Source organism: Buteo buteo, chromosome 12 (assembly GCF_964188355.1).
Source record: "Buteo buteo chromosome 12, bButBut1.hap1.1, whole genome shotgun sequence".
In the NCBI taxonomy this organism is placed as follows: Eukaryota; Metazoa; Chordata; class Aves; order Accipitriformes; family Accipitridae; genus Buteo; species Buteo buteo.
The window spans coordinates 28,929,487-28,945,335 of NC_134182.1; the positions used below are offsets into that span (position 1 = coordinate 28,929,487).

The 15,849-nt window shown below is 43.7% G+C and overlaps 2 protein-coding genes across 8 annotated transcripts in view; one reads left to right on the top strand and one right to left on the bottom strand.

Moving 5' to 3' along the window:
• SDCCAG8 (SHH signaling and ciliogenesis regulator SDCCAG8) overlaps positions 1 to 8,508 on the bottom strand; it is a 116,573-nt gene extending 108,065 nt beyond the window's left edge. For 2 of the 3 annotated variants that reach the window (XM_075043176.1, XM_075043177.1), the window contains exon 1: positions 8,291 to 8,508. In XM_075043176.1, coding sequence (XP_074899277.1) covers positions 8,291 to 8,357 — 67 coding nt within the window. In that variant the 5' untranslated portion in view covers positions 8,358 to 8,508. The remainder of the gene's footprint in view (positions 1 to 8,290) is intronic. The other variant, XM_075043178.1, reaches the window with a different exon arrangement.
• A 246-nt stretch (positions 8,509 to 8,754) lies between these two features.
• The window catches only part of CEP170 (centrosomal protein 170), a 104,757-nt gene continuing 97,662 nt past the window's right edge, over positions 8,755 to 15,849 (top strand). The window contains exon 1 of one of the 5 annotated variants that reach the window (XM_075043186.1): positions 8,755 to 9,261. The gene's annotated coding sequence lies outside the window, so the exon portion shown is untranslated. Of the gene's footprint in view, positions 9,262 to 9,339; positions 9,779 to 15,849 lie in introns of those variants that run through there. The other 4 variants (XM_075043185.1, XM_075043183.1, XM_075043187.1 and 1 more) reach the window with 4 other exon arrangements.

Genomic DNA, 15,849 nt, shown 5'->3' on the forward strand with positions numbered 1-15,849 from the left:
TAAGCTATTCATCGGTTCTTGAGCATTCCAGGATGCTATGAGAGTGGGAGAGCTAACTGAGAAATGGTAGAAGTATCTCACTGATGCAATGGCTTAAATATTCAGCAAACTATGTTGCAACTAGTTGTTGCCAAGAAGTGTTCAGTGTCAGTTAAGTTATTATGTGGTGTGCCATCTGATAGCAATAAAATTCCTTCATTTCCCCATTCACTGTAGACCTCTGTCAGAGAACCCCAGAGTACCAATATTTGATCCAAAGCCAGTGAAGAACAACAAACCAAAAGAAACCAAAGCCAAACAGGCTAATATACAGTTTTTTCCAGCACTTCTCTCACTTCGTAATATTACAGCTTCTGAACTCCAAGCTAATACTTTATCCTCAAAGATAACCTAGATCTTCTTACGCTATGTCCTCTTCTTCCATATACTAGGCAGTAGTAGTGAAACACATTAAAATCATTATCAATGGCGCACCGATGTCTACTTTTCTTGACTACGCTTTCCTGCCTCCGGAATAACGTCACCACATTTTTGAAAGCTTCATCACATATTTGCCAAAGTTTCTTAAAAGCTTGCTGATTTCCAAATTACAAAAGTTGCTGCCTAAAGCAAAACACTCACCACTGGGAAACTGGGAGTTAGGAGTTTCCGATGGCCTGTCTTTACATTCACTAGACACCGAACAGCTAACATTTACCTCAGTGAGTTGAACTGGATGTGTAAAAGGGAATAAGTACATTATAACATTTTTTTCCCAAATAAGCGACATAATTTTAGGCATTAGGATAAAAGAAGACGCATTACCAAGTGGAAAGGTAACACTTGTTGTTTCTGCCAATGTAAAAATATTCTTTTTCAATATGAAAGAAATAGAAAGAACCTCTGTGGATGCAAACTATTGGACACCAAAGGACCTTTGCTTAAAGACAACATGATAATTTTGTAATGAGTTTAGAAGCCACTAATTTTTAAGTGCTCACGTATTCAAACTAACTATTTAGAAGCCACTAATTTTTAAGTGCTCACTTATTCAAACTAACTTTTTCAGTTATGCTATTCCTGTAATAGTACATTTTCTAGAAACAGGGCCTCAGTAAAAACATACTATAGAAAACTGCTCGCATGCAGCACTGTGATTTGCATATCTAAAATTCAATCAGCATTTTTATTTTCTACATCTTAACAAGACTCTATGAATAAAGTCTGAACATATATTTCTGTTGTATGATAAGACTTCATTGATGTGTCATTTCCCATAGAACATCTGAGGATATAAATGAAATTGGACTTCTCTGGATTAAAACTTAAAAAAAAAAATTATTCACTATAAACCTCTTTGGTTTTCAGTGTTCAAAGGATCTAAGATGATTATGAAAAATGGCAAGCTGGGAACAAAACCTGATGGAATAAACCCAATACATTAAAAAAAAAAAAAGTTGCAACTGCTCCACAAAAATTCTGTCAAGTTGTCAACCATCATGTATAAATCACAGGCAGTACTTGCCACAAGGGACAGGCAGATAACTTATCTAATACCTTAGCAATGACAACACTGACCAAACACCTAACAGAAAGAAATACATTATTGCTTATTATTTCAGAGACAGAAGCAACCCGTGATCCTAACCCAGGATCAAGACCATACCGTTCTAGGTACAAAGATATTCCTAACCAGCAATTCATCTAAACGTGAATGCAACTTTGGACTAGATTAAATTCTGTTAAGCATAATGCTTTAGACAAAACCAATAGGGCCCTGACTGAAACATTAATTAATGTTCAAAGAGCACATGCCATATATTCTACATGCTGAATAATGATGCTCTTCTGTCCTGAAAGAAGCAATGATAACTCTGTTTATTTTCTGTACTCACTGTAACTACAAAACATAAGTATTGCTCCCTGAAAATATAGTATACTTATCCTTTTTCCAGAGAAGTATCTTTATAGAAATATAATTGGTAGAAGGTTTTTTTTAATATGGGAATGTCAGTACTACTACTGAACACCATATTTGTTACGTTGGAGACACATTACAGACCCATTCAACTTGTCAAAAAAAAATTAAGATAAATGCTAGAGTCAGGACACTCTGAAGTAAAATACAACATGAAAGAGGTAGCTGTATTTCCAAAGTAATAATCAGCTTGGGGGGGGGGGGGGGGCGGGGAGGAAATCATTGTAAGAACAATTTGCCACTGAAGTGAAACCAGAAAAAACAGAGAAGGCATTGAACTGTGTTTGCATTGCCTAAACAAAAGATGTTTTTTCAGACACTGCCCAAGACTGTCTATAAAGAGCACTCCTTTAAATGAAAGCACCAAAGCTACCTCATTCATGAACTCAGAAATGCCATAGAAAACACTCTGGGAGCTAATGGAGAGCTTAGCAAAGAAACCAACCATCCAAAACAACAGAATTGCCCAAAAGACATAGAAAATAACTCCAGCTGGTAGAAGTGTTAAGCAACATACATTGAAGAAAACAAACTACAACTGTATGAAAAAGTTGCAATAAGTATGACATGTAAAGCTAACAGTCCAGCTCTAATAATGTTTACAGGAAGATGACTACAAGTTACTGGGTATAAATTCAACAAACAGGTCACTTTCTGATATCCCACGGTTCCCAATCAGAAAACAGACCTAGAAAGTTAAAGAAGGAATTACACTGATTCTTCAGGTCTTAAAAAAATAACACTGTAGAATTTATGTGAAACAATAACTGACAAACCAGACAATTAGACCAGTTAGTGAAAACACAAAGATGATGCCTATTTAAAGAAAACTTCACTGTCCAAGAGTGTTTCAACTTTGACTTTGTTTCTATTGCCACGTAGAAATCTAAAATAGTACATCATGTACCTCTTCTGGACTAACATTTCAGCCAACTAATTGCTTAAAAATACTGAAACTGAGAATTTGCTCCTAAGTTTTTATTGTGTTTTGTGCAGTCTTGGAATTTACTTTACTTACCATTCTGATATGCAGCTATTCTTCTTTATTGGCTACCAAACACAGGTGTGCTACTGTGCTACTAACATACTACATGGCAGCTTTGAGACTGAAAGTATCCTATCAATTACTACCTGTGCTGCTAGGATTTTACATGTAAGCATTCAACAACAACAAGTGATACCAGCATGTTCATTAGCCAGGCCTCAAGAAGTCCTAAGATGTATTTAACACACAGATGTTTCAAAATAATGAATCATGGACCCATTCAATTTGGTTTCTCGGTCTTCATAGTTGCTTTGCATTATATGAGAAATAGGTGGTTTTCAACATAGCTTTTACCAAATTATCATCTTTTAGAGGTAACTGTTCTGTGGAGCTGCAGCATTCATCCTCATGAGTTCCTAAACCAGACCCTTCTGCAGAGCATAAAGCACATGCCTGAGGTCTAGAGACCCTTACATGCGAGAAACTCCAAGCATTTCTCAGTTCCTTCTGACAGATTCTCCACCCTCAAATGAATATTATGTGCTCTGTTTAGGAGAATACTTAGAAACAATTGCCAAATAAAAATAAAAAGCCTAAGCTAAAAATTTACACTTAGATTACAATTTACAATTCCATTGTTAGCTGCTTCAGTGTCACAGCTAACTTGGAGAGCTGGTAACTGGGCCCCCTACTCATTTTTCCTATGATGGCTTTGACTTCACATCTCTCCTATCTTTTTGGAGTCACATAAAGGAGCCACAAAATGAAACTTTATTTGTAGAAGTCTTCTATTTTCATCTATTCCTCTTACAGCTTGCACCTTCATTCTCTGAAATTACATAGGACACTGCCCTTGATAATGCAGTGGAATACAGAACATAATTTCCACATTTTCTTAGGGTAGATTTACAGGATGCCTGTATCAGGCACTGTACCTAAAAAGGATGGTCTCCCCTCCTTTGCTCCTCCTCTTATACTGACTCTGGCACAAAAGTGAGCCAGTGGTGTTTATTGAACAGGCATAAAACTCAACATAAAAAACCCAAGTTAATAGTTCCCTGTTCAAGGAACAAGGTGAATGCTAGAAACAAAGTGGGCTCTAAATAGTCTTCTGTCCTGGTTTCAGCTGGGATAGAGTTAACTGTCTTCCTAGTAGCTGGTACAGTGCTGTGTTTTGAGTTCAGTATGAGAAGAATGTTGATAACACACTGATGTTTTCAGTTGTTGCTAAGTAGTGTTTAGACTAAAGTCAAGGATTTTTCAGCTTCTCATGCCCAGGCCAGCGAGAAAGCTGGAGGGGCACAAGAAGTTGACACAGCCAGGGCAGCTGACCCAAACTGGCCAACAGGGTATTCCATACCTTGTGACGTCCCATCTAGTGTACAAACTGGGGGGAGTCGGGGGGGGGGGGGGGGGGATCACCGCTTGGGGACTAACTGGGTGTCGATCGGCAGGTGGTGAGCAATTGCACTGCGCATCATTTGTATATTCCAATCCTTTTATTATTGCTATTGTCATTTTATTAGTGTTATCATTATCATTATTAGTCTCTCCTTTTCTGTTCTATTATACTGTTCTTATCTCAACCCACGAGTTTTACTTCTTTTCCCGATTTTCTCCCCCATCCCACCAGGTGGGGGGGGGGGGGGAGTGATCAAGTGCCTGTGTGGTGCTTAGTTGCTGGCTGGGGTTAAACCATGACATCTTTCCATATATTTACTGCTGTTAGGAGAAAAGGGAAAGTAGCAGGAAGCCATCACACTCTGCTCTTGGCACTGGTGTAGCAGAAGGCCCACTGGACATTCACACCATGCCTGCCAATTTTCAGTTATTAATATGAATAGAATAGTACAGCACTTACTCTCCTTTCCAAAATACCTCTACTCCCTTGAGAATAACTTTTTATTAGAAATGTTATTATCTCCTAGACTTTGAGGTTCATTTGAAATTATCTCAATTGTGTGAAAGTTTACACAGTAACCTAATAACCCCAACAGTACAAATACCACCCACTTAACTCTGTATTACACACAACATTAAAGACTTTCATTATATCAGGTCTACACTATTGAGGAAAAGCCCTGTTATAGGACTTTTGTTATTTCATCATAACCTCTCTGTTGCGCTGTAAGACCAGTTATGTCTTAGGTTTTTTGGTGCAGCTTTCTGTCCTCTGGCCGCCACACCCAGGTTACTGAACACCTGGGCATCCTGTGTACCAGTTGTCTGAGGGATTTCCCTTTACAACAAAGGACGCTGCACTGAAATAACCAATCACTCTTTGACAACTTACACACCCTTCCATCGAACTGAATAAGGCTGTAAAATGATTCTTCCGATCTCCAGCATGGGTGATGACAACCTGTTCCCACATATCAGCCTAGATCCAGATAATGTCAAGCATTACAGGCAGTTTAAGAACTCTCTATTTCAAAAACATGAAATAATGCCCAAGGCATGCCAACTGAAATTCCAGAATCCAGATGACAGGAATTATCTGAATTTGGAGAAAAATCTCAAGCTGTATAAGTATATAAGAAAAATAGGTAAAGAATTAGATTTGAAAACTTTGGGAGTAACAATGATCTATTTGTCTTACAGTAAATTCCTAACAGTAGTGGTAATGATGTGAGAAATGCTGTACAGATCAAAGGAGTTAAAAATTGTACATCACTGAGAAATAAAGAGGTTCATTGAGAAACATAATGGAACTTAACGTTATACCGCCCTGCATTGGGGTTACATTTGTGATAACACCCTACTGATAGCTACTAACTGAGAGGCACCCCTGGATGTATGAAATCAAACCTATCTTGGCATTGTATGGAAAAAGTCCATGTTTCCCAGAATGGAAAGGGAAACAGCCACCAGAAGGTCATGTTCTGAAATGATTTAAAAACCATAATGGATCCAGTCAGAAACAGATAAAATGAAAATAAGTTGTATGAACAAAATACATGCATCCAAGCATTAGATATGATGAGCTCTAACAGTAGTCTTATACACAATTCAACAGCCCAAGATGCAAAATTCTTGAGAAAGACACTTTGAAGACACGAGAGAGTTAAAGAGATCACTGACAACATCCAGATAACTTGGTACAAAGGCATGTTTCAAAACCTCACATATCAAAAGCCTAAAAGCTCGTCACAATTATGAAGATATATATATGATGGTCCTCAAGAATTCCAACAGACTTTCTAGTTGAAAGAGAAATTCCATTGGAACACTTAAAATGCACAAAGAGCCTAAGAGAAAAATCAGAAAGACTGGAGCTCTGTTGCAAAATGCTACAAAAGCATTTTTTCATGACAAGCCTCACCTGAATCAAGGAACAAACTATAAAGTCCTTACCAAGCTTACCAAACTACACGCAAACAAGAACATTTACATTAAGAAGTATTAAGCATCCTGAAATTATATGAATACATAGTAGGCTTGGAGACTAAAGATCTTTGGCTTCACCTGCTGTTACTGCCTACAGAAGACGAGGACATCACATTCTCCAGGGAGTCCAGGCAGCTCAACATAACCACTGTATCCAATGGTGGTTGGATGCCCCAGCAGGATGGACATCGAGCACAGCATGCTGCCAGCGCACTTCAGAATTTAGACACCAACACATCTCCACATCTCCTTAGATGAGGATGAACAGAAGAAATCTGCCCTCTCTGCTGCCCACATGCCACCTTTTGGACTTGCCAGCAATCCAAAATGCCAGCACTGACTGGCCTTCATTGCCTAAAATGAAAAGGCAGGTCCAACCACTGAGCTATCGCAGAAGAACATGAATTTATAAAATGTTTCAGTAACAGCATAGCCCCTTCCCAGATCCTCATAAAAGCAAGCAAACAAGCCTGAAAAAGTATTCTAGGTAAAAGATAATCACAAGCACTCCAAAAATAAATGTCTTATGAAATACACCAAATTTTCAACACATTGGCTGAGCTTGTACTTATGCTTATACTAGTGCAGCAGAAATGAACAAAAACCCTTAACGTGTGGCCTTCCTAAACAGATGTATATGTCCGTGAGCAAGAATACTGTCTTGAAGCAGAAACATACTGCTGTTAGATTTATTAAGCAGCAAAATCATATGTGTTCAACTATGGTTTTAAAATCCTATTTTATCACTCCTCCTCTGTCAATAAAAGTCATAGCAGAAACCCTTTGCCTCCATGAAAGTCCAAATCCAGTACAGGAAAGTTATCTAGTGGTTTTCCACACTCATCCACAGAAAAAGCAAACAAGATACAGTACTAAGATTACCTGTGTCTACATATGGCAATTCGTAGGGTTTTATTCATTGTTTTTACATATCACAAAAGGAACTCTACGCATATCAAGAGATGCTCTGATACTTGCCATTTTAACTGTTCTACCTACAAGTGCCAAGCAGCACCCACATGCCCACTTAATCTACAGAAGTAAATAGAGATGATTCTTCAAAGTTCTATCTTCTGGAACAAATAAAATCTACCCTCAGCACAATAAACTGATGCTATTTTGAGAAGGAAATATAAAATGCTTGCTAAGAATCAAGTAGCTATTTAAAAATACTACAATTGTTTTGTCTTTTTGCAATAACGCTTCCTATATTGCAACCATACACTCGATTCACTAGTGTCACAATATGTGACGTGTGGACCCTGTGTCCAGAATGCAACTTTTTGCGCCAAGCGGGGTGATGTACCCACAAATTATCTACTGGCTTTCTTCAGAATGTGGATACTTACTTTGACTAGCCAGAGACAGTCTGAGGGCTGGTAAAGCCCAGGTACCATAGCTGAGAGATGAAGGTGCTCTCTGTCAGGCTATATGCAATGCTCCTTGGATCAGGCGGCAGGTACGAAAACAGTGTATGACATGGCAAGTAATCACTCCCGTTAGAACCAATTTGCACCCTCCTCTTCACCACGTCCAGAATTTGATGCTTCAATGACAGCCAAAATCTTTCCAGGAACCAAAGAAAAACCCACCAAAACCGGCAGCAGCCCTCTCAAAGCCAAGTTACGATCGGACAACTGCGTGTGATAGCATTAACCGCACCAGCGATCGCGTTTAGGGAGGACCAGAAGCAACTTTACTCTTGCCGCCCGCTGCCCCGGGAGCCGCGCTGCCTCAGCCCGGCGCCCGAGCGGCGGGACGGGACGGGCCGGCCCCGGCCTCCCCTCCCGCCCCCCGCCGGCTCCGCACCGCCCCGACAGCCCACACAGGCCCGCCGCCCTCCCCGCCGGCGCTCAGCAGGCTACGGCGCAGCCCCCCGTCAGAACCGGGCAGCGGCTGAAGCGAGAGGGGCCGGCGGGAGAAGCGGCCCGCGCCGCCCCGCCGCGGCGGTGCCCGCTCACCTCGGAGGCGCCTCTGGTACCGCTCCAGGGACTCCGCCAGGGCGGGCTCCCCACGGGGCGCCCGCATGGGGACGCCGCCGGCTCCCGGGGAAGCAGCAGCCACCGCCCCGCACCGCCGGCGGGTACCAGTAGTAGTTCCACCCGCTCCGCCTTCCCGCGCTCCGCAACCGCCGCCGGCTCCCGGAAGAACCACAACTCCCACAGTGCGTGCGGGGACCCCCTCCGGCTCCTCGGCGTCGGCCGTTGCTACCCGCCAGCGGCCCCGCCCCGCCCCCGCGGAGCGCGGCAACGCTCGGGAGCCGCCACGCCTCCCAGCTCCGCGTCCTGCGGGAGCGCCGCCCACAAAACTACAAGTCCCAGCATGCGCCGCGCTGAGCCCCCCCCTCGGGAGGCGGAGTCCCCGCCGGCCGCCCCTCGCCCACGGCCGGCAGCGGGAGGAGGAGGAGGAGGAGGAGGAGGAGGGCGGCCGCCTCTTTCCCCTTTGTTGTGGATTGCGGCTGCGTTCGCGCCTGCGCGCGCTACAGCTCTTCCGCCTGCGCCCTCGGGTCCGCGGCGGCGGGGTGTAGCGCAGGTCCAGTCACGGCCGAGGGGGACACGAGTGGGAAGCGCTGTTTACCTCCCGCCACCGCCCGCTCCGGCGCCTGCGCAGCGGGCGCCCGGAGCGGGGAAAGCTATTGTCTGAAGCTGGCGCAGGCGCGGCGGGGCCCCTCCGCCGCTCGGCCCTTGGCGCCGGCGCACTGGGCTCCCCCGCCCCCCCCCATTGTGTGAGCTCGGGCGGCGCCTGCGCAGTGCCGTGCCCTGCTCTGCCCGTTAGCCGCTATGTGCAGGGAATAAGGTTGGAGCCGTTGCCACAGGGACACCGACCGCAGCGCCCCGCCCCCGCCCCGCGGGGATGCCGGCTCAGTGAGCGCCGGCGGCAGCGGCACCACTAGGGACGGCCCCTCCCCGGCGCGGCGAACCTCCTCGAAGGGGTGAGTGAGGATGCTGCCGCCCTGGCCGCGGGTCGGGCAGAGGGGCCGGGGTCGCGCCGCTTGTCCGCCCCGCCGTCCGCCCGGTGCCTATTGTGTCGGGCGGCCCTCGCCCGCCGGGAGCTGGCGCCGTGCGGCGGGGGCCGCGGCCGGTGGAGGGGGCGGTAGCGCGGTCGCGGCACAGCCCGCTCCCCCTCCCCCGTTCCCGCTGGGTCGGGAGGCTGCTCCGCGCCCCCGCCTTCCTTCCCCCCTCGTAAGCGCGGCGGGGCCGGAGGCGGGGGGCTGCCGCTGCCCCGGGGGTGGGGGGGGATTGGCGCAGACTGGATGCGGCCGGCGCTGCCGGATCCCCCTGCCCGCCTCCCCCTGCCCCTTTCCGCCCCGATGGGCCCTCGGCCGGGGGCTCCGCTGCCGGCACACCCACCCACCCGGCCGGCCGGCCGCGGCTCGGGCAGCGGGGCTTCGCAGCCTGCCTTCCCCTCCCGCGGGCGGATTTCCGTGATTCGGGCGGACGTTTCTAGAGGTTTAATGATTTTTATTTTTTTTTCGGATGCCCCTATTTCACAGATTGCCGCGGGGCTGGAGGTGGCATGTTTCTCCAGATTTAAAAATCGGTGATGCCGTTCATTTGAGAGGCGGTGTGTGTCCCCCGTCCCCTTAAAATAATGTCTTCTGAGAAGGATGATGGAGAAAATCTGTTGGCTTTGCCTTTTCTCCTATGGCGTATTTTCACCCAGCGAGGCGGGTCTTCTGCATTACAAATATACTGTCCCGAAGGCGCGATCTTTTCTTTCTTGAGGCTCTTCCTGGGGAAAACATAAAATAACGCGGTGGGGATTTTTTTTGTTGTTCCTGGTGGTGAGGAGCAGGGCCGGGCCCACTTTGTCTTTCCGGCGTGGAAACGAACGGGTTACTCGGCTAACAAAAACCCGATGGCGATTTTCGAGCAGCAAGCCTGCTGCAGCGGAGGAAGCTGGCGTCGAGGCGGGCGGCGGGGCCCTCCTCCGCCCTCCGCTCCTGCGCGCGCCGCCGGCTGCAGGCGGGAAGGGGGTGGGGGAGTGGGCGCGCGCGCGGACGTCGCGCTCCTCCGGCTGGCTTCCCCGGGGCACCCCGCCGCCGGCAGAGGCGGCGCGCGGCGCGGCGTCGGGCAGAGGCGCTCGTGCGTGTCGCTCCCGCCAGGCCGGGGCGGCGGCGGTTGGGCGAGGCGCGCGCGGTGGCCGTTGGGCGTCGTCGGTGGTGGTGGTGGTGGGGTGCCAGCCGAGGGGGGCTGGCCGGTGAGGGGAGCGGGGATGGCCTGCGGCAGTTGCCAGCCTTCGGGGCGTTGTTTTCAGGGTTTTTAAGAGGAGCTGGCAATTAGTCCGTCTGTTCTTCCAGCGTTAGGGAAGAAATGAGACGGTAGATGCTGTGCTGATGAGTTGAAGATGCATAAGAATTGCATTCTTATGACAAGAGATTACAGATAGTATCCACTGATCTGCACTTGGAAGAAATTATTTCCTTCCCGGTGAAAGCAAAGGTACTCATAGAAGATTTAACTACTTAGAAAGAATGAAGCCTGTTCTAGTACTGCGATGTTCATCTCTTCTCTTTTGGAATGCCATTCAAGGATGCTGACAGTGTTCTTGGCCCTGAATTTGCCTGTGTAAAAAGATATGTGCGACAGGACAGTTTTTGTAAACTGAACTAAGATATGATTAAATATGCTGTGATTTCCTATGATTAATTTCCCCTGGCAATTACTTTATGTCCGGATGCTGAGAAGTCTGTCTTACTAGAACTGAATGCTGCTAGTGTGGATGCTCCTCAACTTTAAATTTCATTTAACAGGGCAAAAAAGTTAAACGTAAATACCACAAAGAACCTCGCCTTGCTCTTTGATTATTCCTTTTTTAAAAGACTTTGTCACTTTCATGTAAATGTTTTGTTGTTGTTTGCTTTTGTGTGTGAAGGAGGTCAGGAAGGCTTGCTGAATAGTGTAGCTGAGGATATACAGAATTTTGTCAAAATCTCAGGAATCTAAAAGTTATTTGTAATGGATCAGATAAAAATGTTTTCTTTAATTCTTTAAAGAAATACATTCTGACATAAAAGCTGTTACAAAACTTACTTTATCATGGTACTGCATTTTTTTTTTTGACAGGTGACTGCTTCCCATATCTATTCTAACTGACTTTTGCAAGGAAGAATAGGTTCTTGCTATGTTGTGCTTCATCAGCTGTAACAGACTTGGCAGGCAGAATTTTTCAACAATTCTGTTGGTAACATACAAGCCAGAAAAGAACCGGGTTATGAAAGTGAACTGGAAAATTCTATCTATATTCACTTGTAGGTGGGAGCTAGGAAGCTTCCTTGAATGACTGGAATGAAACCTGAGGCATGAGTAGCTGTAGAACTTGATTTTGAAGTACCATTTCCAGTTTTTGCAAATGCAGAAAAAAGGTATTTGATGTATATAGATATCATAGTATCTTCTTGAGTCACCTAACTAATGTATGTTGATACCATAGTATCTCCTTGAGTCTCCTAAAAAGACAAGTTCCATGTTAGCGCTGCATTTCTTAGCTTTGCAGGGAGAATGGAACTGAGGTAAAACAGATTGTTTTTACTTTAGCTAGAAAGCTAGGAAAATCTGTGAAATTCTGGTTTCCCTTTAGAAAATTTTGAACAGGGGAGTCGGGCATTGAATCTGTGCAGATAGAATATACTTGCAGAAATTCTCGTATCTGCTTCTAGCACTTGTGAGGTTGTAAAAGGACGCAATGGCATGCGCTTCCCCCTCTTTGAATAACATGCTACATAATGTAGTAAAAATTGATATGGTTGTGACCAGGAGACTGTTTGAAATTTGAGAAAAGAAAGTTCTTTGTTACTGGGAGGTGGAGCTTCACGTTTGCCAGCTGGGAGCTAGTGCTAGGTATGTGCTTCTTTTCTAAGGTACGCACACATCTTCACTGTGCTAAGTGAGCCTGTTGGGGGTCTTTTGTTGTCTATTAGGTTTATAAAGCTCTTACTGAATGCCTGTGTTTCTTCCATTCTAATATTGATCATTGTGCATTTTCAATGGACTGGTCTACAGAGAGCAGCTTCCTTCAGTGCACGATGCTAACCTTTCCCTGGACCAGAGTCCATCCAGTGCGTTGAATGAGGCAGATATACTGGGGAAAAACAGTATGTGATCACGTGACTTAAACTGTAACATAATGCATGCAAATTAGGGTGGGAAGAGAGTACAAACTACTTGTTTAAACAACGACTTTGTGTATCTGTTTGTTGTACAGTTATACATGCATCAAAATATTGAAATAAATTGCAAATACTTGGTTCACTCTTGTAGTTTAGTTTCTCTGATGCTACCCCCAAAAAGCTGGGGAGCTGTTTTTATTTTACAGGTGCATTTTTAGTTAGAATGACCTTTTTAATTAAAATTTTGTTTGACCTTCAAAAAAACCATATATTTGAAATTACTGTATGGGGTTTTTTTAATCATGTATTATGTCAAAAGCAGCTTGTCCTAGAAGTTTCAAATAAAACCCATGAAGATGTTTTAGTAGATTGCTGGCATAATTAGATTTCAGAGAGGGAGACCTGTGTTTGGGAAAGTACTCAATGCTGGATCACTGAAGTTGAAGTGTATAATGCAGGCTCGTAGATGGTGGGTAAGAAGTAAGTCTGGGAATAAGTGGATGTTAGAGACTGACTAGCAGTTCTCATATCTTAATGCTTGTGCGTGGAGTATTCTCAGTTACTCTGGTTTGGGTACAGTATGGCTGTACTGCTCTGTCGCAGTGGGTCTGGTACTTTTTTAAGTACATGAAAAGTTAATTCACTTGACTAACCCAGCAGAAAACTACTTCTTTTCTTTTTGTTTTGCTTGAATTTTTTTTTTCTTCCCCTCTTCCCTTGGGTAAGCAAATTGAATTATCTTATTGTGTGGTCAGATGAGTGCCAGAGCAAGTACACAGAATGGGAACAGCAGTGTCAAGCCTGGAAGAAGGCAGTACTCTCTTTTCTAGTAGCAGAGATATATTTGGTCTGCTTAGCTGTCCTATGTGGCCGTCCCCTGTGCCACTGTAAACTACTGCAGTCAGAAATGGGGTGGGTTTTCTATAAATCCAAGAAAACAGAATAATTAAGTTACTGGGTTTGTTCTTATTGTTAGCCTTTACTTACTGTCCTTGATGTGTAAAATGTCCACAGACACAGACCAAATGTTCAGAACGTACCACTGGAAGAAAAAAAATGTTTCTGTGCAAAGTACGTATGAAAAGAGGGAGGAGAATTGGTTCTGTTAAGTGATGTGGCTTTGGTACACGGAAAAGCAGGATTTTTGTGCCAGGCTAATGCTGGTATCTTCTTTTTAACAGAATTTAAGGCTGTAAGTTTTCAAATATTTTCATAGTGTTTTCTTGCCTACTTACTAGTTTTGAAGTGTGTGATTTTTGTGAATTGTGGAAAAGTGCTATTTGGTTTACGTTTAGAGAAATTGTCTTTATTCATTCAAAACAGAGATATGAAGCATCTTCTCTCTTCTCATGCCCTGAACAGAATACTAAATAAAACATGGTAGTGTTTTCACATGTAAGCCCAACATTTTTTGTCAACTTTGTTTCTCCTTCTTTTTTTCTCCTTTTGGAAATTGTTATTGAAAAACAGACTTTTGCTTAGCTAGGTGCTTCTTAGAGCTCCAGCATCATCCACTGGTGGGCCTAGTGAGCTGATTCAGGTCCAACAACTGCAGCTCTCTTAAGTGTAGCTTAGTTGGTTTGTTCTGCTGCATTTATTCCAAGGATTGGCATTTTTATAATAGGGTCCTCTGTTTACTCGTTTCCATTCTTGTGAGCTAAAATGTTTTATAGTCTGATCTTTTTTGTGAAACTTAAGAGGGCATCTTCCTTGACAAGTAGCTGAATCTTCTAAAGTCTGTGTGATGGGCTTTCCAGATCTCATCTCATCTTGTACCGCATTCCAAATGAGATTCTGGTTCTGCTTGTTTTCTTTCTTTTCAGGAAGAACTGCAATTATTGAGCTTTTCAGAGCAATAATAACAGAAGTGGTGCCCCTCCCTGGCGTTTCCAAGATGTTTCTTTGTGCACAGGGTATTTTGTTAGTTTTCAGCTGGTATTGCATGAAGAACTTGTAATCAATCCATTAGCTAACTATTATGGTCTGAAAGTAGCCATACAGTGAATGCATTAAATCAGATGTACTTATGACTTTTCCCTGAAAATTACATGCCTAAATAATTTTGTTGATGATCTTTATTGAATTGCAAATATTTGGCCATCTAAATGTGCCTTCTGTTCTGTGTTCAAAACCAAAGACTTTTCAATTATCTCTTATTTGTCTTCTCATTGTGGATTACATTTCAAGATAAGGAAGAAAAATGCAGGAAGTTGGAATGTCATGATATCTTTTCTGTTTTCACATGAACATGTATTTTTCTTGCTTTCATTAATCTCACCTTCTCCTCTCTGCCCGCCATGACTTAACTGATTATTTAGTCCTGTGGAACTGTATCATTGCAGGAACCTTGATGTCAGGAATTATTCTACTTAATTTTATAATTTAATTTACTAAATGGAAGACACTTAATGGGTAATATTGTGGTTTTACTTAACTTTTTTTTCCTTTGGAATTTTCCTAAGAATGGCCACATAGATGGACCTTTGGTCTGACTCAAACCCAGTATCTTTTCTCCAAGAATAGCTATAACCTGGTGCCACGGGAGAGATAAGAAATGTGCAGGCATATATGGTATTTTCTGCTAAGGCATTGCTAGTGTCCATCTATTTACTGCTTGGAACTTTTGAGTCGGGTGGAGTTTCTATTAAGGGATTATTCCTCCCACTTGATCTGCATTTCTTCAGCTATGTCTTGAAAAGGCAATTCAGAAAAAATGGCCTCTTATACGTTTCAGACCTTCATTTCTTATACATGTTCAGCTGTGTGCCAGCTTAAATTAAAATCTTGATTTCCTACATATTTTTGTTATTACAAAAAAGCCACCCCAGTTTTGGGAGATTAATGAAGATTACACTTCCTCTCATCCATCTCCCCTTTATTTAAATGATCATGTTTTCTTTTTATTGTACTTGGTTTCCAAAGGGGATAGTCATGTAATATGAGGGTCAAACCCTTCCTCTAAGAACTGCTTTTTGAGGTGATTCACGAGTCAAAAACACAGCTTGAATTTTAGCTTTAAGTTGACTCTGAAACTGGCCATGAAAAATCTTTTTTGAATTGTAAGCAGAAATTATTCAGGAAACCATTGAGTAACCACTGAGAACCCAGAACCTCTTTTCGTTTAGCTTTTGGATTAGCAGAGAGTTTTGAAGAATGATCCCAACTGGTTGATATAAGAATTATGGAACCACTACAGTATTTTCATGTTAGAGATGATATTGCCCTCTGTGGTCATTTTGTTTGTTTTACAGTTCTTGCTGATAAACATAATAAAAGGTCATGTTCAAAACCTATTTTTCTTCTAAATGCTGCTCAGTCATCATGCTTTAAGAGCCCTTTAAATGACCCACTAATTGTTTTATTGGGCCATATTGGAGATAATTGGGTAGTGCCTTTATTTTGAAGTCAACA